The 25381-nt window shown below is 38.8% G+C and overlaps 1 protein-coding gene across 1 annotated transcript; it reads right to left on the minus strand.

The window, feature by feature from the left end:
- Positions 1-1397: 1397 nt before the first annotated feature.
- LOC101850853 (ankyrin repeat and SOCS box protein 2) lies at positions 1398-24450 on the minus strand. The gene is made up of 9 exons (XM_005110449.3): positions 24253-24450; positions 19558-19693; positions 17761-17859; positions 16730-16882; positions 15269-15411; positions 14594-14708; positions 13716-13896; positions 10842-11614; positions 1398-9510 (listed from the first exon to the last, which is right to left on the minus strand). The coding sequence occupies exons 2-9, from the start codon at positions 19655-19657 to the stop codon at positions 9296-9298; spliced, it is 1779 nt and encodes a 592-aa protein (XP_005110506.1). The 5' UTR covers positions 19658-19693; positions 24253-24450; the 3' UTR covers positions 1398-9295.
- Between the last annotated feature and the right edge of the window lie 931 nt (positions 24451-25381).

A 25381-nucleotide genomic window follows, 5' to 3' on the forward strand; every position in this document is an offset into this window, starting at 1 on the left:
TCCAAAAGGACCAAGCCAAACAGGAATTTGGTGTAAAGTGCCTTTCCAAAGGTTACGTCTATCGAGCTGAGGCTCGAACCCTCAACCTGCAATCTCACTATTACGGATCCGGTAGCTAACCACTTGGCTACCAACAGCACCAGATGTATGGTGACTATTTTGATTTTGATTGAGCAAAGAAAAACCACAAATATAAAACCTAATTTTTTTTTAAAAAGCAAAAGTTCTGCTTTCCCTATTTTTTTCATCGCTGATATACAGTCCATGCCGGCTTTAAGCACGGTCATCGGGAGAAAGCATAAGTGTGCTTAATGCCGAAGCGTGCTTGAGTGCGAAGCAGACATAATCCCGAGATTTTCATGTGTAGGAAATTTCTCCCTTTGTTTGTAAGTAGGCCAGCCGTCCCGCAAAAGTGTGCACTGTTATTTTTACCCGCCATGGTAGTTTTTATAAGCTCGTTTGTTTTCGTTTTGTGGTCGAAAGGGAAATGAAAACTTAATTTGCACGGCCAGTCGCGATACAGCACACTAGGCCTACAACCTCCGGTGCGTACCACTGCCCGCTGTGCCACACTCAAACCACCACCTTCATCCCACCTCACGCGTGATACACAATCAGGATTAATGGATAGCGAGGGTCAAAGGTGAAATCGCAGGCAGCCTCCCTTTCTCGTCTCCCCGACCCTGTTTTTTTTGTGTCTGTGTGTAGCTTTGCCCTAGATTAGATCCTATGTCCACGTGCGCGGCTGCGTGCATCTCTCTGCCTTCCTCTACGCCCATGTGAGTGTGTGTTTCCATCACTTACATTCTTTGTGTTTCTCTTAATGAACACACTCCACTGCTGCGGTGTAAACTGTGTTCGAACTTCGACAGGTCATCATGAAAGAATTGACTGTCTTGTAAATTTGAAGCGTGCCTGAAGCTGGAGTTACCGTGCTTAACGGTGTGCAATTTATATAGCAAAAATTCGGTAATAGCCGTTTAGCGTGTTGAGTCCGAAACGGGCTTTATGCCGACGTGCTTAAAGCCGGCACGGACTGTATTGTAATAGAACTTAAGTCAAGAAAGCAGAATTTAGCAAAATATTCTTAACCCTGTCCGTACGTCGTGTTTTACTATCGTATCCAAACGGCATGGGGAACTTTGAGCCACCACTTTCTAAAGAGGACATTTACTCGTTAATCCGATCCGTACGCTTTGCATAGCAGTCTGTCAAAATTATTTTTAGAGAAATACTGAAAGTTTCAAAGAGTTCTTCATACTAGAAGTATTCTAAAATGTGAAGAATACAACCCTGGGTGTACAAAATGACCCCAGGGCATACGGAGAGGGTTAAAGAATGGAACATTCCAGTATGGGCTGAAAAATGGATTTAAAAAGGAACAAACACAAATCAAAGAACACTGTAATATTCTGTATTTGAAAAGTCATATCATACATGGCACAGTACATGATCTGTGTTCCAAACATATCATTCATTACAAGTAAGAAATATGATAGTGATTTGAGACTACTTTACACCCTTTCGCACCTCTCACCTTACTGTATGTGAACAGAGAAGATTTTTTTTTTTTTGTTAAGCTGACTGAAGCAAATATTTTGAGCTTGAGTCTATATAACAACAACACAATGGGCACAAAATGACAGAAGGAAGAAAATGAACTGACACGAAACAAATTATACATGTGCAAAACCCATTTCTCGTTACCATAAATGCATAAATATATATGTTAAAGAACTTAACCCTTTGAGCCTGCCACTGCCCCATCCCTCTCCCCAAGCACCTGTCAGTCAACAGCAAGATATATACACCACCACAGGCTGAAAAGTGCTGTCAATGCTTGTAAAGATAAAGGTACTCACGCTCAGGCGCATAGGGTTAAACTCAATATAATTTATATACAAGATCAGATAAAATACTTTTATATGCCTACAACCTGACTAAGATTAAGAACAAAATAAGAAAATGCCTGTTCTCGAATAATCTAAATAACCTAACCCAAACAATACTCCTGTATTGCAGCTATTGTCTATTCCATAAAGCTACAAGCAAAAAGACAAGATAAAATGAAGGAATTGACTTCCAAGCCCAGTAGAAGATAAACTCTCAGGTCTATGGCTTTAAGGACTGAAAAAAAGATTGAAAAAGTATAAGAACCAAGCTAGGTGACATGAAATTAGCACTAAACAGAAAACATAATTTGTTCGGATCCTGTATACCATGGGTAGGGCACCAAGCTAACGTATGCAAAAATTGCAAATTTCTTAGAAAAAAAACCGATACAACCAGGGATGTGTTTATTTAAAACATGCCTATCTAAAATAACAGAAGAACTTGCATCTTTATGCTCATAAACCGAAAAGAATTCAAACTCTAATGCAGCATGTTTAACACTTTGCAGTCACACAGCCAGCAGTACAAAATACCTCATCTGGTCACCCAACCAGGAAATTGACTGCAACAGACTTCTCGGGCCTGGCGCCAGGTGATCGGAACAGATAATTTCCACTGTCGCATTATTGCGCCAAGTGACCTCATTGTGTTAAAAATATTATACAACTGTATTCTAAAAAAACAAGATTTATTAATTCTAAAACTACTGAGTAGGGAATATTGTCTAATTCAAAGTACTGGAATGTACATGGGGGAGAAGCACTGAACCAACAATAGCTCGAAATCGGCCACAATTTTTTTTAAAGTGTACAATTTATTCATATCACTTACAACTTGCAGCAACACAAGGCAAAAACTCTTTCTTTCCACTCAAAATACAGTTGCTTTTGTTTTTAACTTCAAGTTACACTTTCTCTTTCATGCGCATACAACAATCAGAAACCCAGCAGTCTTTTTTAATCTTACCACAGGCATAGAGTCGCTCTTTACACCGAAAGTAAAAGACTTTATACCCATTTAACAATTACAATTATCACTCCATTCACTTCACCTTACTATAAGTTCATTGACGTACAGAAGTACAAAACAACAAAAAGACAAGAGGAAAACACACATAGCCCCATTGGCAGTGGGTCCTGGGTTCAAATCTCGCCTGCCCATATTGAGCCAAGGTGTTATACAGTGATGTACTGTAAATGGCAATTCACAGGGACAAAAATCTCCACAATCACTTCCCATTTTTTTTTAAACAAAAAAATCAAGAAAACCAAAAAGCATGGTTATTTTATTTTGATAGTGGGGCTGGGGGTAAAAAAACAACAACAACACAAAATAGAAACACTGTAACCAAAATTAATCTTGTGACATCAAAGACTGTACAAAATAAAACTGCATAAACCAAACAAACACATTTGACATAAAACAAACACATGTATTTCACCAGCACCAAAACAGCACAGCATTTACAAAACGGAACAGATACACACATTTTGTTTCAGTAAGCGTATTACGGCACTTGCAACACAAAAAGGTCATATAAGTGCCGAAGATTAGAGGTGTTACAAGAGAGTAACAAACACAAAAAAGGAGGGGAGATTAAGACGATAGATGTTTGATAGGAAGGAAGAAGCAAACCACACCAGAGCACCCGCCAGCCAATCTCCCACAGATATACACATCTCCCTTTACCCTCTACAAACAAAAATAAGACGTCGTACTCTCTCAAAGGCCACATACTGTCAGTGTCACATCCAGTCCACATAACCAAAACCGGTGCCATGCCGCTTCTCTAAACACCAGACAGAGACAGTTTGCTCTGTGAAAACAGGGCTGCCCACCCATCAGCATCTATTTTAGCAATCAATAAATATAAATTTAATAATCTGGCTTCAAAATTCATAAAATGGCTTTGACACTTATGAAGTTTTATTTTCTATAAGATCAAAATGGCACTGGGGGACTACAGACAGACTACAGGGGCTTTATGCAGAGAGGGTGTTAAAGTTAGATCTGCACGTGACTTTGTGATGTCCTGGCCATCCGGGTCTGGTAGTTTGGCTTCCCTTTTACACCTTGGAAGGTTGGCAGTGGGTTGGGGTAGCCAAAATTTGAAAAAATCAGAATCAGGGATATTACGATCGTATTATCGTAAAACTGAATAAAGATCGCAACGATTCTGCCAAATTCATAAAGATAGGCAGCTGTAAAAGATTTGTGTCTTAAGCAGTTGACCATTACCACTGTAAAACCTGGATAACTTTCCTTTGTGCCGACATCTTTGCAAGTGCCAGGTGCAGCTCTCCAAGGCCGCTCAAACCTCCACATAAGCACATTGGCTTAACTGAGTCCTGCTGGCAGTGAACACACCTATCTTCTATCTCACTGTCACAAGAAATTTGAGTAACTCCAACCAAATATGTTTTAAAATTTTACTTACCCTGTAAAGCATGGTCAATAGTTTCTCAATTTTCTTGTGACACTGTTACTACCCCCCACCCCAAACACACACCCACACACTCGCACACACACACCCACACTCAAAACTATACATGACATCTCCATTACCACAGGACAAATACACACACCTGTACACATACAAAACATCCTGCTGGCTAACAAGGAAGCAAAGAGAACACTGCCACGGTACCTTTTACAACAAAATATAAGATTCCAGCACTGAGCACAAGAGAAACAATCAATTCACAGGTATATGTGTAAACCTTTTTTGTTTTTATGATTCCAACCCTAGGTACAAGAGAAGTGCAGACATGAGGGGAATCTTCAGTAAACTTATTTTTTCCATCTCCTCCAAAAGTTTTTTTGGGTATTAATAAGTGTTTTTATGACACTTGCAACACAATATCCTCCAAAAGTGGGATGTTGTTGGCTATGAGGACAGCTAATGACACTGACTCTCCATTGTCAGTATGTTCACACTGCATTTGATAAATGAGCAAAAAGTACAGAGTTGTTCCATCTTTCCCCCCACTCCAGAAACAAGAGTCAGAGACAATACATCACAAAGTCAACATCATACATCAACAACACATCTCAGCACAGACTTTTACCACTACAGAAGTTGCACCAGCTTACTGCTGTCCAGTGGATCTAACTCCTATCCCCAAACCCATCGGAAGGGGTGGGGGTGGAGGGGGGGGGGGGGAGTTCAAAATCAGGCCAGGATGTTCAACCCATCACAAACAAGGCAGACACTATACACTCTATAAGTATAGATTCTATTTTGATAATAGATAATTTGTCTTAGTCACAACATTGTACTACAGTTGGACGGATGTACGAATTATCAAGCACAAAGGAGGGGGATTAAAAACAGATATTGGAGTATCTAAATATTTCTAACAAATGAGGTATGAGGACTATTATAAGAAATCCATCTCTGGAGGAAATTTATTGTCCCTGTCACCTCACTTTAAACATTAGGAGGCAGACTTAAACATTATTTATGTATTAAAACTGGCCACAAAGAAGAAAACATACTGTCCAGCTTACTTTTTCCAGTTCATTGGTCAATTTTAAATAATCAAGATCTGAAAATGAAAAGTGTACTGATGTCATAAGAAAGTGTACAAAGAAGAATATTTTACTAAATACAGTAAAATCTAAGTTTTCTTCTTGTGACTGCCATAAATAATGTTCTGATGGAGTTCGAGAAATGGGATAAAACTTCTGTGGATGAGAAATGATATCTAGAGGATGAAAAAATGGAACTATGTTATTTGACCAAACAGCAACCAACAACACACCATGAATTTTTCACTTCTCATAATATTTTGAAGCTTAAAAAACAACACAATCACATAAAACTGTCCTAGCTTTCTCTGCTACTGGGTTGTAAAAATTCCAATACTCCTTCTATAATCAGATTATAGCTTTAACTCACCCAACCCTAGGCCTACACTTTCAGGTTCTCAGCTCTCCTTAGAGATTTTTATCACTTTTTGAAAAATAGAAAAAAAAGACAACATTTTAACATTGCCTATTCAAATTTGGTACATATTTTATTCAAACCTTTATTTGTGTGTGTTGAAAATTTGAAGGCAAAATGTGTCACTTTTAATACAATACTGCGTGGGAAAAGGTCTATATATACAGAGTCAAAAAGTAAACGAATAAGCGAAGAAAGGAAGACTAGAGCGTTCAAATTTCGCACCCCCTCACATGGTTCACGAATATAGCTTTCTTTGCTCTAGATTTGGGCTTTCACTTCTGATCATGGTCTGTTTCAAACGAAAAATGGTTACTCTTCCAATTAGGCTATTGTCTGCTTCGCACATAAGTAGTGTTTTCAGTCACGAGAGTGAAATTTTCCATACACAGATACTGTCGACATAAGAGTTGGAGCGCTGCACACGCATACCGATATTATCGGCATTAGGGCTGGGTGAGTTAAAAATCACCAACAGGGAAAATGGGACAAAATAAAAACCTGAATCTCAATACCTATAAACAAAAAGTTACCACAAACGTATACGGTCCCATTTACTTATTTTCAACGGAAGTCTGCTGAATGATAAAACAATTGCTTTATATGCACAGTGCACATTATAGGTGAAATTCGTACAAAGCCAACAATGCGCGAAATATGCGCACCCATACAAAATGTGAACACAAAAAAAAATATTTGGAAGACACAGTGAGCGCACCAGCACATATGTGCCACTCAGTGTGAGCATATTCAAGGTCATAACATAATTCCTTCACACACGACTGAAAGAAAAGCATGTCTAATAAATTGAAAACTAAGCGATATCAGTTAAAAACAACGCAAACACTAACTCAATACCAGCAATTTGGGCGGAATTTACCACTGCTGACAGTCAAATGAAGAGTATTGCAAAAAAAGTCATTCTGTCCATACTAATTCAAAGATTCACACAAAAAATTGCCATCCTAAACATAGAAACAGAGGTGTGATTTTAAAGAAACAGAAACGAGTTATCATAATTAATTTTGAAGTGACTAATTTTTAACATGACCCAATTTTTCCACATTGTTTTTCAAATTTGTGTCATTTATCAATGGATATTACAACAACAACAAAATCCAAAGGAGCAAAGGGAGCAATAAATCAACACATACTTTGAAAAAATAATATTCAGTACCATTATCTCCTACATTTGTGAAACATGTGAAAACATTTGCCTATAAACAAAAGAATTTCACAAGACGGACACCAAATTGTTGTCATGGTCCCTAAGCTTGCTTAAGTGATGGTATTTTTTGGCTGGTCTTTCAGGTGCATTACCATACAGCTCATCTAAATCCTCTTGATCATGTTGGGTTTTTAAAATATATCTGAGATCATCATTATGAGTCTCTGAAGTAGATCTTCTTTTCACTCATCTCTAAATTGACAACCCAGTCTCTAGTGAAAAAACTTGTTTTCCACAGATCCTTCAGGCCCCCATAGAGTTTGGAGTCGCTCTCCCTAGGGTTGGGGGCCAATATTTCTTTCCAAGTGCCTCGTGCATTTGGCAGGCTTGCAGCAGATGGTTCCCTGTTTGGTTGCCGGTTCTGCACTGACATTACTTCTGAAGCAGATGAACTGAAATAGCAAAATGTGGCTGGGGGGTACACAATATCTAGCCATCACGTGCGTGGGAACCTGGGAGCATCATTCACTGATCTAACCTTAGCAGCTGATTTTTACGAAGATGCACATTTAATTTCATATCTAGATTTTTTTTTTCAGGCAAAGGGACATATTCAGGACCATCATCACTATCACTGACTGGGGATCATATAATTTTTTTTAAAATATTGTGACTACACCTTTTTCTCTTTCTGCTTTTATCAACTGAAAATATCACACAGCTGGTGTTCTTGTAAGATGTAGCAGGGTTTTTTTTATCTTAACTTTGGAACTTTTTAAGCTTAAGAATTCCGGTTTGAATTAACAGGAACAGAAATGGCTGTAACTTTCAATTACTATTACTGAACCCATGGTAACAACAGTTGCATTGCTTGAATGAAACAAACCGATGTTTCAAAAAAGAAAAAAAATATCACAAAAGTTGCAATGACAGTTTTCAGTCATTTTATCTAAGATTGACTATTACTATTACCATGGCTTTTTTTTTTCACAAAGTAAAATCAAATAGGCAGCTTAAGTTGGGAAAAAATTTAATGTAGATGTTTTACATCCCAACTAATATAAATTAGATCATTTAGGAGGCAGACTACTTCACTCCTGCCTGTCAGGGCCAACCCCGGGCTCAGCGGGACAAAATGTCTAAGCAGACAGAGATACCTGATATAAAAAACATCCCCATTCAGGTAACAAACTCACGCCTTCAGCGTTCAAAGGCAAAGAGCCTTACCATTGCACCACAAAAGCCAGAAGTGCTGGTTAAGTTGTCATTTTGCACACAGTACATCATTCCAACGGAGGCATGAGCAAAAGAGAAGATCTTTTCTTAAACATATAATTTTCAAAAATAAAATCGATGAGCACACTGTCTTAAATTAGACTTTCTTTATGCAATGTTCATGGAAAACTGCATTCACTTGTTTTGAAGGTGAAATTAACTCGGATACACAGTATCAAATTCAGGTTTCAAACAAACAATGTCGTCTGTTCAAAAAACAAATAATTTCAAGTGAAGTCCAGAACACCAGAGATAACTGCACAACATAAATATTTCTGAAAAGTTTCAGACGAGAGACTTCTTCCAGTAATGAGTTTTTCAGTCAGGCCGATCTCAGAGAATTTTCAGCTACTTGAGAATATTTTCTTCACTCATTACAAATTGCTTGTAAATTGAAAAGCAGAAAAATAAGTCTCAGACATATAATTTTGTCACCATAAACAAAGATGGGTGTTATATATCAAAAACAACTTGACCAATTTCAAATGAACATGTTTTCTTAAAACTGTAAACTGCATAAAAGTAAAAGGGGTTATGTTTGAGTGAGCAACATCCTCAGACATTTGTTGCATGTGGAGAGGAGTCACATGCCTCATTAAAGAGACTATAACAACAGACCTTGCCACTTTAAAAAAATCTAGAGACTACATCTTTCCTTGTACACCCATATATGAACAGTACACAGGTAAAGATTTATGTCTATTTGGTATCAGACGATTCATTGGATAGTTCTGACAATTTAAGAAAACAAATTGAAGTCTCTTTTATCAGGATTGTAGCATTTCTCTTTAGACCTAAAGAAAACAGTCTCGAGTCTTCCCAAGGCAGATATTTTGGGACTTTTACTTTTATTCCGCCACAGAAACATCAAGCCAGTTTGGAAGCAGAGTTTGTCTGTTGTTTTTTTTACCGTCTTTTTTTACGAACCACCAACACAATCGTTACGGGGCAACACGACAGAGATGGAACAGACACCATCAGAAATATTTCACACACAGACCATCTTTGTTACATCAGAGGTCTGAATCCCCGCCATCCTCAGGGTTGACTGTGATAAATTTGAGAATCATATCCTGAAGAGGGGTGCCCAGTTCAGAGAACATGAGATAATCTTGCAAAATGATGGGCATTTTCAGGTGCTGAATGGCAGTCCGGCAGTATCGGTTCTCCTTCCCAAGAGTGTGCACAATGACCCGGCGGCACCGATGAGACAGCAGGTTTGTTTTGTCTGAATAAAAAAAGCCAGAAAAAAACTTTTACAACATTATACACTTACAAACACATTTACATCACACACCAGTTTTTTCTTTAAAAAATATCTCAATAAAAATTTTAAGGTATATTCATCAACTGTCAGATCTGAAACACTCACTTCTCTGTGCAGAGGCTCTCAAATAAAAAACCCTACATTACCCTCACCTATTCCTGACACATTTATTTTGTACATTTTAAAAAAGGAACCATGCAGACATGTTTTCTTACAACAGACAGCTTTTCAGAAAGAAAAATAAATAAATAAATAAACAAACCACCTATCTTAAATTTCTTTCTTTTTTAAAGCGAACCATGCATACATTTTTTCCCCCAATAGACAGCTTTTCAGGAATTAAAAAAAAAACCCAACATTTCCACATATCGTTGATTGCTAACTTACTCTTGTCTGTATTATTTACGCAGAAAGGTTATGAGAAGGATAACTTTTCTGACATGCAGCCACATACCGCTTCTAACGGTACTCTCGATATAGTGAAATATTACGTTCTCATAGGAATTGATTTCCCTTTTTTTCACCGAACAGCAGTTGAAGGGGCCAGCTCTTTTCTATTTTAGAACTGCCAAAGGATTTGTAACGTGGGAATCTCACACATGGGAGCCTCCAAAATTGTTCATCCTTATTTGAGAAGACTTGGTGCTCAATCCTACTAACCCTCGGGTCAGGAGTTGAAAAAACATGAGAAAAAATGCGACGCTGGCGATCAAACTCTGGATCTCCAGGTTGACAGGTAAACACCATACCTGTTGACAGTTGAGCTACTAAACCCCAATGTGTATTTCTCTGACCCAGTGCACCATGTGAACAAAGGACACTGCGAGATCCTGCGGTCAGACTCCAAACCTTCCATAATGATAAATAGTAAAAGCAGTAGCTCAATTATAAACCAGCAGGTACTGGTACATTAAAATTAAAGATGTCTTTGGTAGTGACTAGACTAACAATGAGTTTTTTTATGAATGATGACTCGTGCTATACAGTATTGCTATGGTTGATGGAAACAGTATGAATGTGTGCATGCATGTGTTTAAGCATGTGTGAGTGTGTATGTGTGTGCGTACATGAGAGTGTGTGTGCATTAGTGTGTGTGTGTGCGTTCATGAGGGTGTGCATGTGTGTGTGTGTGTGTGCGTGTGTGCCCGTGTGCCAGTGTGTACACAAATGCATGTGTGAACGGATTGGTTGCTCTGTGAGAGTTATATCTCCACAGTGAGGTAAATTACTTTTAAATACATTCCTTCTATGGTCTTCATAAAATGACTGAAAAAAATTGAAATGCTCCTCACCTGATATTGTTTGTAATTTTTTCCTGTCCCCTTCCTCAAAGTGAGAGAGAATGTGTCTGGGCAAGCAAGCGTGGTCACTGATATACATCAACAATGCCAACACGGGCACCAAGTTCTCCTTCCGATGAAACATGTGAAACATGAGTCCAAACAAGTTTGTGATAGCAGGGCTGTTGGCATTTTCCCCGTTCAAAGGGTCATTGATGTCGAAGAGCGAATGCGACTCGGCCCCGGCGAGGAAAAGCTGCCAAATAAAGAAAATCTGAAAGTTTGGCTGCCGCGAGTTGCGAACAATCATCGTCGTCAAGTCACGTTCGAGGTCCTTCTGAAAGGCCATGAGCATTGCCACGTTACCCGTCACGTTTTTGTGGTAGATGTTTGGCGAGGCACGATAACGCAACAGAAGCTGGAACAAGGGGACGTTATTGGTCCACAAGGCCACCAACAAAGGAGGTAACTCATCCTCATCGGAGGAGTTGGGCAGCACATTGTTCTTCAGCAAAAACTCGGCACCATTGGGCGGCCAGTCTGCTTCCAGCAGACACAGTAGGGAGCACTTGCGGGCAGGAACTAAGACACTGGCCAGGTGGCCTAGTTCCTGCAGAAGGTACGAGGGCAGAGTGCAGATTCGAGTCACCGGGAGACGGGCAGCCAGTAGCTTCAGGATGGTAGTGTCTGTGTGACGCAGAGCCTGGACCAGAGGGTGCATCCCGTCAAAGTCTCGCGTCAGGAACACAGTCATGTCTGTGTGCTGCAGCAGAAGCTCCACACACCTTTAACAGAGCCACAAGATTTGATTGAATGAGAAGCACATTATCAACATGAGAATGGTCAAAGAGATGATGATGTTTGTCTGAGTAAAGAGGAAAAAGATTGACACAAAAAGTTATTTGATGTGAGGAAAAAGAAAGATTGACAGACAGAAACAAAAGAAAGAAAGAAAAGAAATAGTACCTAATAGTGGCACCCTTCAATCACCTGCTCAAAAAGATGAAAAACGCAAAACAAAGAGACAAACATACATGTGTAGCAAAGAAAGACCTTCAGAGGCATTCTCCAACCACCTACACAGTGAAGCAAGAGTTGGAACTATAGACTGCAGAGAGTCAGGATGATAAAAAAATACTGTCAATACAACTGACCATACAACATTGTCTTCTAATAACCAGTGAAATGTCAGAGTATCATTTATAAATATGGGTCTTCAGCATTTGAAGTTTCATTAATTACTACACGATAGGTAGTGCAGTCGAACCTGCTATAATCGCCACCAGTCCATGACAATCACCTGTATGAATGGCCATTTCCCGCTTCCCCCTTGTCTTTCTTTCCGTATTATAATGACACCAAGACATCCACCTGTCTAAGACAACCACTTTTCTCCTTGACAATGGGTGGTGCCTTTAACAACTTTGACTCTATTCGACATAACCAAATTCATTTCTGAGACTGTTGATATAGACATGGAGGAAAAGATCTTCTCAACAATTGAGTTCATTGCTAGGTTAAAATATGACAATAGACAACAATGTTATTTAATAAGGAAAAACATCACAAGCTGCAGCCTCCACTCACAAGTAAAGTCTTTGTTTAAATAAAAGCAAGATGGAACAAACACCAAATTTAAAGATTTTACTTTCAAAATTTACCCACTCCTTACATCCATGCATAGACACCCCTCCAGTGTTCATTAAATCTGCCTGACATAGACATGCTTCTGGCATACTGTACATATCAGTGTATAGGACTCCTGCACCTATAAGATGCAGGTAGACTTGGCAGCCGAAGTTTTGGTATAAATCATATTTTGTTCATCGGATACGGCGCACAATTTTTTCAAGGAAAGCACAATGATTAAAAAATTGCTCGTTATATTTCTAGAAAGTCGAAGTAAAAGTAATACATTTAAGTTGCATGAATAAAAGGCCATTACGATTAAAAAGGTCTTTGATCTCATTATCATTCATCTCAATTGCATTATATGTCATGAAAGCTAAACAATTCGTGAGTTTGCTCCCTTAGTGTCCTACACCTCCCCCCCCCACCCTTTTTCACCTGAGCTTTTTTTAAAATCTAATCTCATATCTCATAGATTAGACAGAGAGCCCCATGAAAGTCCCAATTTCTACACAAGAAGTTGCTCCCGATATGCGATGATATACTGTACACACCCACTCTCCCCCAAACGTGAGTGGAACCAAGCCAAGGCTATATCTCACTAGATGTTCCCATATAAACGTGAAGTAAAACAACCCTCAAATTGAGAGGTCTGTAGCATTTCACAGTGCTCTTTATTTCATTGAGGATGCGCATTCGGGTCATTTGACGAAACTCAAACGACACAATATTTTGGGACACTTTAAAAAAGGCATAGCTTTGTTCTTACAGTTTCTTTCATTTCAGTTTTCTTTACCTGAAATTTAAAAAAAACAGGTTACAATGGGTATGCAATGAAATAAGCAAATTGCTGTTTCTGATTCGTGTATGATGGTTCGAAATGTGTCTCGATGTTACCTTTGGCTTGCTGCTGGTATGTGTTCACAACGCCCTTAAAGAGTTAAGAGTTGGAAAGAGGTAGTCGCACTTTAGGAGAAATAACATCACTTTCTTTTCCTTGCTCCTGCATTTCTTTGACTCCCAAGACCTTCAAGACCCTAAGAATCCACATTTCAAAAGCTTAGACTAGACCAAATAAAATATGAAGGTACATGATGAAGATATAGACTCACAAAGTTTCCAATTTTTTTTTCAGGTATTGTCGCTTCTAAGCTTTCCCAGGAAATATTTCATTTTTAGATGCTAGTTGACCCTTTCAGAACCAGATACAATTGCCAGATTTTTATAAAAATGTGTCTAAAACCAAAAGGCGCCTACCTTGTGTGCCCACTGGACACAGCATACTGAAGTGGAATTGCGTTATCGCCGTTGTCAGCAATGTTAGCGTCTGCACCATGGTGAAGCAAGATTGCCACAATAGCATCATGGCCCTCCTGAGCCGCAATTAGTAACGGAGTGGCATTGTCAGTGGCCGCTGCATTCACGATGTGCATGCTGCCTGAGAATTGAAGCGTTAATCAAGTTATCTTCTTCTTCAAGTGCCACACTTGAAACAGACACCAGTGCTAATGGTTCGTCATTAATTTCTCTCCTCAGATGCTCTAAAAAAATATATATATATATTATTGTGGTCTTTTCTCGTCTCCTCACCCATCTATACCAATTATACGTAATCAATTACACTGTATCATATTTAAAACCAATAATAAAACTATTCCTTAACCACTGACACTGAATACATAGAAGACCAACACTTTCTCAATCTCTCTTGAAAACACTCACACAAAACCATTGTAGGGCCACATCTTGACATACAACTACTTATTCCTCTCTTCAAATACACACACCAGCGTATAGAGAAGTAAATCTATGAATTATACATTAGGCAATCAAGTGCAAGTGCCCTGTAAGCAGAGGGGACCACAGCTCAAAGAGTTAACCCTACACAATCTATTAACAAGAAAAATAAAATTGGGTATGTTTGTTGGAGTAGAGAGAAGCACATCGGCATAACGGTCATTTAGTTCTGAGGAAAAAGTAAGACAGACAGTAACAACAGAGGGAAAGTAAAGAAATAGTACCTTACCAGTGACACCCTTCAACACCCACTTAACAATTAGGAATTATAACCTCTGAAAAACAAGGAAAAGCAAAGCAATATAGAGATAAAGGTGACATAGCTAAATATTCCTTACCTCTGTCTTTCGCAACTTCAATCAGATTTCTAACACATTCTGTGTGGCCTTTGTGGGCCGCCAGGAACAAGGGAGACAAGTTGTGGTCAGCAAATACATCAATATCTGCCCCGTGCTGGGAAGGGGAGAAACAAAGAATTTGAAAAGTTTAATGACATTTTTAAATTCTTTCTCGTATCTTTCTCAAAGTAGCACCGGCCAAAGAAAAAAAATTGGAAGAAATGTCAAATCTTTATTCATCGAGAATATCAATTTGAATACAACATGTGAGACGTTTACGATTCAAATGAACAATAATCATAGAGTCTAACAGTTTACAGGACGGTCAGCACATTAAAGGCCACATTTTTCCAGGAACAGGCTATGCCATGAAAACACTAAAAACGAGTAGGACAATACAATAACAGTCACAAATTGCATTTCAGTATATAATTTACAAAACTTAGCTACTTCATATTTTAAACAATGGCAGATCATATATATAAAGAGCAATTTTATTTTTAATAAAAATATTTTAAATTAAAAAATCCTTAGGAAAAGTGAATAGAAGGCAGAACACTACACTTAACATAAACTTGAACTTTGAACTGTGTAAAACACCTGGAGCTGTGTGCACACAAGAGTTGGCGCTATAAAAATGATCAAAGTTCTTTTCACATAACAAGTAATCCTCACCTGCAGCAACATGTTAACACAGTAAGTGCTTCCTCTCTCAGCAGCCAGATGTAAGGCTGTGTAGCCAGTGTAGATCCTTGCGTTGACATCAGCATCTTTTTTTATTAAAGTCTTAAAGCACTGATAGCTCTTGGAGTTCAAAGCTGCAGTATATATAAAAAAAAGAAGAAATGCAGCATGTTATTTGTGTTCAAGCTAATAGGACTAGACTAGGACATTAATTATCATACATCTGCTAAAAATTCAATTGTGTTGTGATACGAATTCATCAGAAATTATTCTAGCAATTTTTCTTGAATATTTAAAATAAGTTTTATAGAAATGAAAGGTCCATTTGAACCTAAGTACAGATCTGAATTCTTTAATCTAATTACTGAGCTTTAAAGAAATTCATTTACTTAACGTTAAGTTATTTTTTCATGAAACTACATAAAAGGTATGCAGAGCAACAAAAGAAATTCACACAGATTCCAAAACAGAGAAATTTTCTTCACTTTTCAACAACAAGTTGGCCTTGTTCCGACTAAAACTTATGTCGCTGTCTTTTAAAAAGCAGCCTCATACTGAGTACAGTTCAAGCTTTCAGGGGGTAGGGGGGGGGATGAAGTGCTAAACACACAGGCAAAAAATTGTACCTGAGGTAAAACAATTTCACTGAAAAACTGACTTTGGGCAAAGATATAATTTGTTGCATGGTATATTAACACACAATCTTTCTGTTGAAAGTAGTCCAAAAAAAAATTTTAAATAAACATTTCGAAAATGAGAAACTGTCTAACTTTACTTCAATAAAGTGAAGTAGAAAACATAACATATTTTCTTTTTTCTTGCAAAAGCGATGATATGCCATGGAAAATTTCCCTTCCACAATTAAGAATAAAACACCTGACAAATTTCACACTATCTTCATCTTTGATTTGCCAAATGTGACCACCTATTACTACTATTAGAGAAAATTCTACCCCTCCGGTGCAGTGCCACTGACTGTAGTGTCTTTAGGCCATTCCCAAAGGGGGGACATTTCTCGTTCAAGCATAGTAGAATTGTAAATGGGCTGACTCATGTCACACTCATAACTGTGCCTGGTCTACAACAGGGAACTGCTGCTTTTTCTTTCCTGACCCTTACTATTGTCATTTCCTCTACTTCTTTTGTATGTTTGTCACTCTCCTGTGACCTGCTATTTCCGGGATGCCTTGATAGTCGAAGCAGACCTTTTGCTGTTGAAGCTAGAGAGGTGAGCAGTCTAAGTCTGATTCCCTGTAAAGACTTCTCTGTTGACACCCACCCCTTGGCGCTCATATGACCTTATGCAGTTGCGAGCGCCGTAAAACCCTCTACTATAAATAATAAAGAGAAAATTCAAACCAGTGGCTTACACAATACAGCTTAATACATTTTTAAAAACCCACACCAAACTGAAATATATCTATCTATAAATTCATCAAACAAGCATCTGACCTTCCCAGAGAGGAGTATATCCTTCATTTGTAGTGAAGTCCACATCAGCCCTAGCATTGATCAAGGCCACAACAGCATCACTCTGACCTTGGCGGGCGGCAAGAATGAGTGCTGTCTCCTTGGCATGGGTCACCCAGTCTGGATCAACACCGGCTGCATTGGAAAGTGAACAAATATTAAGCTAACTAATTAATAATTAACCTATCGATATTTTTTACATTTATGAGCTATAAAGTGATAACGCAAAAGTAGAATACCCAAATAGTTGTGTCTTTTTAAACATGGTAAAGCCAGGAATTAAGCATCAAAGAATGTGTTAACGCTTGTTCCCCCCCTCCTCTAACCTCCCCCCTCCCTTCATCCCTCCTTCTCTCTCACAAACACACTCAAGTGGAACAAAAATAAAAAATGAATCCTTCAGTGGTACGATGAGACATTCTTCCAAATCTAGGGAGATTTTCAAATTTATAGCCACACCTTTGTCACATTTTCAATAACATAAATAGTAAATAACAAGATGGTCCACTCTGCCAAAAAAGTGTCCGCCGGAAGTCCACTCTTTGCTTCAGATGGCGCTTCAGTCTGTTTTGAAGCTCTCTTTAGTTTCTCCAGAAGAAAAATTGGCATAGCACCTCCTTGCGTGCGCAGATCGACTGCAGTTCACCAGCCGTTCGGGTTCATTCAGTGCGGAGTTTTAGTTGGGGTTTTTTTATATTTTAATGACCTCTCGCCTCTCATTCTAAAGTCAAATTAAACGAAGAAAACAGTTGCCACTTCCTCCGGAAGAAGTTTTTTGTCAGCGTAGCCATTTTAAAAAAGCTTTCTTCAGAAATGTTATTTCTTATTTATTGAAAAACGTGTTAGTTTCACTTTCATTTTTTTAACACAAGTAGGGTAACTCTGTTCGCAAAGGGTGCGCAATTGCGAAGAGGGTGCCACCGAATTTTGAGGACACTTTTTTAATTGGCTCAAAGAGAGGAGTGGGCCCTCTTGTTATGTAGACTCTTTGATTATAGTCTTCAATGACTTACGTTGACGAAGCAAAAATTCCAGACATCCAGTATTGCCAGCATGCGCAGCTTCATGAATTGGGCTCCAACCCCTGTTGTCAAACACATCTATCGGTCTCCCTGTGTTGATCAAAGAAAATAACAGGTTCACCTTCTATTGTGTACCTTTTTCATATTTCCTCCAGAAAAAAAAAGTAAGGAGATCAGAATCACGAATTCACTTTTAAGGAACGGCACTACTAAGACAGCAAAATTTACTTATGTACAGTTGAAATACAGTTTTGAGTGATTTCCTAGCGATAAAATAAAAATCTAATATTGATTCCTCTGGGGAAATTTGGTTCACAATGGCGTAACATGCAAAATAACATATACACAAATAACATTCATACTTAAACACACAGGCACACTGCAACCATGCCATTGCAGGTCGTTACTGTGCTGCGCCCTTTCTTTTTTATCTAGGGTCATCGTAACTAGCTCAAGGACACATCTCAATGACCAGTTACTTTAAAGCCGTGTAATAGACGTATGCTTGACATTTTATGCGAATTTTGAGCTCACTAACTACTCAGCCGCTGAAGAGCCCAGCGATTAACTAAAATATTCTGATGGACCTTTTTATTCTTCAATCCCATTTGGTTGCCACAAGGGGTTAGACTGGGGTTTCAGTTTCAGGCCCATTAAATGTATGCAAAGGTTCAACCAGATTGAAAAAATGGATTTTGAGAAATTATAATTATGTTAATCCCACCCCTAAAAATTCAACTTATGAGAAAAAATTTTCAAAATACTAGAATGGATTGTAGAAGTTTTTTAAGTGCAAATGCCAAAATTGAATATGTGTCAAGAGATAATTTCTGGCCAATGCTTAGAAAATTGAAGACCCTTAGCTTGTTCAGACCTATTTCAGTTCAACCCCATTTGTACTCATTTTGCTGATGTGGGAACTAGATATCGATGTTTTCAGAGTATTTCACCGTAAGATGAAAAAAAAAAAATTCTACCATCAACTTGACCTCTAAAGCATGAATCGAAAGTCTCATCTCCCCTTTACTAAAACCAAAAATAAGGAAAAAAAGGAGCAAAAGTGTCAAATTTGGGATTCTTAAAAATTGATTTAAACAAGTGACATAATTCAAAAACAACTACAAATTACTGGGGAAAAGCAAAACAGCCTGGCAGAAACAACAGAAATACCAGTATAACACCAGACAACTCATCGACAACTGACAATAGGAGAATTTCTCATAATCCTTATATAAATAAGTAGAAAGAGTTTGGGGAAAACAAGGAGTTACTTATACTCCACTAAATGAAGCTCACTTAACAATCAACTATTACAAATTTTTTTTTTTATTATAATAATAAAAAAACTTGTATTTCTACGACACATTTTATCAATTTGCATGATAAATCACATTTGTCTACTATTGACATTCAATGATGTTCATAACGATATCTACGTCATCAATGTAGTCTTATGCCAGACCAACCAGTCCAAAGAATGCATAAAAGCCTTGCTAGTCGGAGCAAAAACAGATCAGAAAGGTACTTTGCATATTTTCCTTAATTCCTCAAACAGTAAATGCGTAGGCCTACTTAAGAATTTGGTAGATAATGGAAGTACAGTTATATGCTCATGTGTACAGAAATAGCAACCTTTGAACACCAACACACCAGCTCACTACTTGTCTTAAAGTTAAAAGGGACTGACAAGGTAAATTTGAAGCCATAAGATCTTTCTGACATTAGGCAAGGACAAGATCATAAGCTTTTACTTCCTTTGAACCGATGACATAATAGTACATAACCTACCATGCCACACCATTTCTTGCAGTCCAACCAGATCTCCCAATCTGGCTGCGACCCCCACAGAGCAGTACCTGTGGGGATCTTGTTGCAACTCAGTCTGCATGTGTGCTCCTTCACCTTCATAAAACAGGTGAGCAAACTGGAATACAAAACAAAATAAAAACATTCAATCTCCCTCAACAGCTTTATAGTTTCACTCACGTGGCAAAGAGTCAGAAACAGGAAAAGTTTCGTTCAATTAAAAGATCATCATCATTCAATGTGGAAAGTCAGTGTCATACAAACACTAGCTGCCCAGGTGCTTTAGCACTACAATCTAGAGCTTCCACGCTTTGACCCTCATGTATTACTTTCGACAGTCAATACAGTCCCGACTAATTGAAGACAGTCTAGCTGTCACTACGTCTTTCGAATATCTATGAAAGTCTATGCCTAAACGCACGCCATACAAAAGCACGCTCGCCTCAAGCGCACATTTTGTCATATTTTGGGTTTTTCACTACATATAATTTAAACAAACGCAGGATTACATCCTTTAAGCCCACACTTTGATCCGCTAAACATGCCGATATATGTTAATCTTGACAAAGGGAAATTTCGCGACAACCAACACAAGTTACATAGTATAGACAAGTCTAGACAACAGGATATTAGGCGAGATGGCCCCTCATGCAGAACAAAAAGAGAGTGATGGAGAGCATTACACCTTACTGTCCTTGGACACTTAGGGCTAGGACTGGGCAAGCAATGTGTTGGGGCGCTTGAGGAGGGGGGGGGGGGGGAGGGGGTGACTGTAATGTCTTTCATCTTTTAATTGGTCACTTTGATTAAAGATCAGTCAAGTCATCAGCAGTGCTCAACTAATAACATAAAAGCTCAACATATATATCAGTACAGTGAGTCGGTTTTTCCACTTAGATTAATATCATGCCTTTGTAGTAGTGCTGGGTGGAACCGGCACTGGGTGTCATATACCACTAGTACCTGTACTGGTACCGGGACTGAGAATAGATGACTTCAGAGGCTCTACACCTACCAGAATAATATGGCCGCGGCTACTCGGACTTGAGTCTGAATAGCATCCCGTGGCTATTCGGACTCAAACTGAAACTACAATGCGTGTGCGCATTCACCTGGTGTAAAGCGGAAGGCAATTCGACCTTGGCCTTCCTCCGTTCCTACGATCTGGCCAAAATTTTCGACACAAATTTTAAGAAAAGTATTAGTGACGTCCAAAGTGAACAACAGTTGCAAAATCTGAAATACTTACACCTTACACACGCACACTCACTCACTAACACACACGGGCCACTCCATTCGCAAATTATCAACAAATCTTGAAACGAAAACCATTCGGAGAAACAGAGTTCAAGTTTTTTTCCCCCGAGCTTTCGGAGAAATAGAGCCGGCCTTACATTTATTTACTATCTACAGACTACTGGTCCTGGATCCACTCCTAACTTGATAGTTAGTTGATCGGTGACCTTGTAGTTCCGTTCGTTAAAGTCCACCACCCATTTGTTTACATCCAGAAAAGAAATCAGGAAGTCTTATGACCAAATAGGCAACACAAAGAACAGGGATGCAACCTAACTGCAAAACATCAAATATGGTAAAATTCAGGGGGGCATGCACCTGAACCCCCTGCACCCCTGAACCACCTCCCCTCCATATAAAATTAGGTCAGAGCCCCCCTGAAATCCCCCTACTCTGACTCTTGGTCTTGGGGCCCAAACCGGCGAATAATAATTGGGGGTGGGAACTGCTGAAAGAGGGCCATTCTTTGCTTGAATTTTGATTTTCTCCTCAGCCTCAACGATTATCTGGCAATTCAGGGTCTCTGGCAGTCAACTTTTGACTTTTGACTTTAATGAACGAAACTACAAAATCGCCAGTAGATCTAGATCTAGATCCTAGTTGACAGGTGTAGTGTAGCACCAGATCTATTATTCTAGAATCTAGAAGGAGATAGTATTAGAATCTATTATATATGTTGGGCGCGATCTGTCGATTTGCGCGATCCATCGATCGCGCAGCACATTTTGTTGATCGAGGAAACGCCCAACAAACCATCGATTGTTGCGCATTCTATTGATCAGCGGATCGCGCAGCGCTTTTTGTCGATCCATTTGGTTGCGCATTCTATAGATCTTACCCCTGAGTTTTGTTATGTTTTGTTGTCGCCCAGAGTGTAATTTTGTTTCACTCTCAAAAGTCAAACCGAAACTGAATGGAAGTAACTGGAAGTCAGGGTTACAATAATGAACTAATCTAAGTGACTATTCGGTCTCGAGTTTGAATTGAGTCCAAAATGTCCGTTCCGACTTCCGACCCTTGTTTCTAAATATTCCCAGCATTTATTAACTTTTTTGGATTATAATGATAACAATTGAGATGTGAGCTTTAATATCCAGTTACTAGATCTATCTAAACTGGCCCTAGTATGAACAAAGCTAAGTTGAGCTGACCTTGCCGGGGGCAAAGTTAATTATGTCAACCAATGAAACAGCGCGTAGCGATATCGCACTCTCGGCTTATGGGGGAAGAGATGTTGGGAAGAGGTGTTGGGAAGAGGCCACAGCTGTCGGTTTTGAGCGATGTGATTTTTTTTTTCATTACAGAAAAACTCAACACTCAACATTATAATCAAAAATTAAACAAATGGAAAGACAAATGGTGGTGGAACTAACGATGATGCTGTAGTGGTGGTGGAAAGACCCTGAGTTGTCAGTTACCGTGTAGGCCTACTTAGACAAGTTCTGCTATGAGGATCTAATGAGAGCGCAGTCTTTTGACTTTTGACACAATTACACAGTCCTAGTAGTAGTAGGCAATTCTAGTTTTAATTCTGGTTTTACGTAAAAGCCCCCGACGACAGTCATATTATGTAATCTCTTTACACGCACAAAACTCACTTAGAAGCTGATTCCGAATAAATAAAACATTCAAGTCCGAATAGATAAAAATTACAACAATAACTTTAACTACATCACAATAACGGAAGTTGAAATCAGGGTTATAGGTCGGTGGGTATTTTTTTACTTTCCCTCCCGTCTCACACTCAGCTACCAGTTGTCTATTTTTTACTAAATATTGATGCGCAGAACACGAATATCAACTTCATTTCCGTCGCAAATTAATAGGTTTTGAAATATTTCATTGTTTTTAACCGAGATAGACGTGCTTTGGACCAATCGGGGGGGTTCCAGGGGGGCCTGCCCCACTGTGGTAAAAGAAAATCTGGGGGTTACAGGGGGGCATGCCCCCCTGTTTTTACCCATAATTTGATATTTTACAGTTAGATTTCAAATTGTCTTGAAAATAATTGATTTGCAACAGTTTTAGTGGCTTTGTGTGTGATCTGCAGCAAACAGTACTGCAGTTTGACCCCTGAAACAGTGCATCTGTGTGCGGGAGTGAAAGTAAAAATTTACCGGTCGGTGAGTATCACTCTGAACACTTATTCAATATGGAGAGGTTGGTTGTGCTCGAAGTCCTCTAAAGAAAACAATACTTGTGGATATCTAATAAATTTTTAATCAACACACAACAATTTATCACAACACCACGTGAAGTACTCAGCCAATCAAATCCGTCCAAATACTGAATGCAGGTGCTCAATTTAACGTCATGTCAATTTATCTGCCTCACTCAACCATCAACACTTTAAGTTCAACACACAACTCTTCTTGGAAACAAAACAGGACGCTCAAAACTCAAAGACTGACATGCTCAGTTCAGTAAACCAATTTTCTTTCTTTTTTTTATGAAAGTGGCTATTCTCACCCGCCCGGAAGTTCTCGCAAGATCTACTCCTCCCCTCTTCTCTCTCTCTCTCTGTCTCTTTCTGAATACTGTCTATCGGTGTGGACGATCAAATTGACCAAAACAAAGTTAAAAAATGATGTTAAAACACAAAAGTAAATTAATTTGGTTGTCTACAAAGATGCTACGGCTATTTAACTTTTCGAATGGAGCCGAAGTACACAGGTCGCCATTTTGTTTTGTTCTCTCTCTTTCTCTCTCTCCACTGCCCACAGACAAAATTGTACGCTTTTAGTAGGCTACAAGTACAGTTGTAATGGAACGTTTGTTCACAGCACAGAATTCTACAATTTTTCTGTTATCACAGTGTAGAATTCTGTGGTTTAGGGTGAACGCAAAATTTGTTGGCCTAGAACTAGGCTATAACGGTGAACGCGCACCGGGTGAGAATAGCCGAAAGACTCGCCTGCACTATTCTCACCCCGGGTGAGAATAGAGGTGGCCTTTTTTATTCACCTCATCATCATTGTTTATCGACAGAAAGCGCAGTAAGTAGATCTAGAATCTAGATATAAATATTTCACAGATCGACAAAAAGCGAGGCGCGATCCGCTGATCAACAGAATTTGCAACAATCGATGGATTGTCGCCCGTTTCCTCGATCAACCAAATGAGCTCTGTGCGATCGATGGATCGCGCAAATCGACAGATCGCGCCCAACATGTAGTAGTTATAGAGATGGAATCTAGCCAAGAATACCTAGATCTAGATTTCTAGATCTATCAAAAGTCTGAAGTAGATCATCTAAATTTACTAAAAGACTAAGACTAAAGACCAAGAAAAGACTAAGACACTAAAGTCAAGTGTCACTAAGACTAAGTAGAGTAAAAGACTAAACTAAAGTAGGATCCATTTCTCTAGATCTAAACATACCTGGGGATAAGAGGGTTACAGTAAAATATGTTCTGTTCTTCTAAAACTACAATGTTCTGCACGGCCGCTCAAGTGCCCATGCCATTTCAGTATTGTCGTAAATAGGCCCACAACTATAAAGTGCCCCGAGATTGAATTCTCACGGAAATTTCGGCCAGGGTGCACAGACAGCACTTACTGACACAGGAAGTTTACTTTACTTTACGGTGTTGTGATAACTTTTTCATCCATTTTTTTCCGCTCCATAGGGTCTGAGCAAAACGTTCCGTTGAGATAACGCCCAAACGAGATAATAGTATAGGCCTACGAATGGACCGATTTCATCACGCAATATTTCAATAAGGAAACGCAATAGAAAACTCAGGCAACGTCACAAATTGTACTCACTGTCAACTTTAATTTTCTGTCTTACAAGTGTTCAATGTGGTCACTAAGCAGTAGCACGTATATAATGGCAACATCAATGGGATAAGAGACTTCATATCAGACGCGTTTCAGTGGATCGCGGATTATGAGTTGATCACTGTTGTTATTCACGATGTTTTAAGTCATCAAGGTTAATGGGTAGTATCCTTTATATTTCCCCCACATGAAAAAATTACTCACGGTGAGGTCTGGAGATCGATCTTGCAGATCAAGCACAGCTCTAGGGAGCGAGGTCTTGAGCCTGAACAATCCATCGGGGGGAAAGCTATTTAAAAATTTTGATAGCCTAACTCATATTTCACATTATGGTCACTGACTCATCTCATAACGATAATTACGAACTGAAGCTATAAAATCGGTACATTCTTTTTAAATCACCCTGTACATAGCCTACAATTTTGCTTGGAAATGTATCACATCCTTATGCCTTAATGTCTTCAATCACATCACAGAAACATCCAAACGTTTTGTGAAATTGACAATATGAGACTGAAACCCATCCACCATCTCATGCGACAACCCTCAGGCATATGTATAATAAATAATGCGTTAAAAAAAATAATTTTTAACTTAATTTTCTGCGAAACTATCTGCCAATGCAATCACAATGAACAACCAAGATGTTTTTCGTCTACATAATGTAGTTAAAAAGAAACAAAGAAGTCTAGAGAAGGTGGAATCTATATTAACGAATTACAAAAGG

Source organism: Aplysia californica, unplaced genomic scaffold, assembly GCF_000002075.1.
Source record: "Aplysia californica isolate F4 #8 unplaced genomic scaffold, AplCal3.0 scaffold00892, whole genome shotgun sequence".
NCBI lineage: Eukaryota > Metazoa > Mollusca > Gastropoda > Aplysiida > Aplysiidae > Aplysia > Aplysia californica.

Coding starts and splice junctions, on each gene's coding strand:
- LOC101850853 (XM_005110449.3), bottom strand. CDS start 19,657: ATGCAGACTGAGTTGCAACAAGATCCCCACAGGTACTGCTCTGTGGGG. Junction 13,897..14,593: donor TGAAGTTGCGAAAGACAGAG/GTAAGGAATATT, acceptor TTCAATTCTCAG/GCAGCATGCACATCGTGAAT. Junction 11,615..13,715: donor GTGTCCAGTGGGCACACAAG/GTAGGCGCCTTT, acceptor GCTCTGTTAAAG/GTGTGTGGAGCTTCTGCTGC.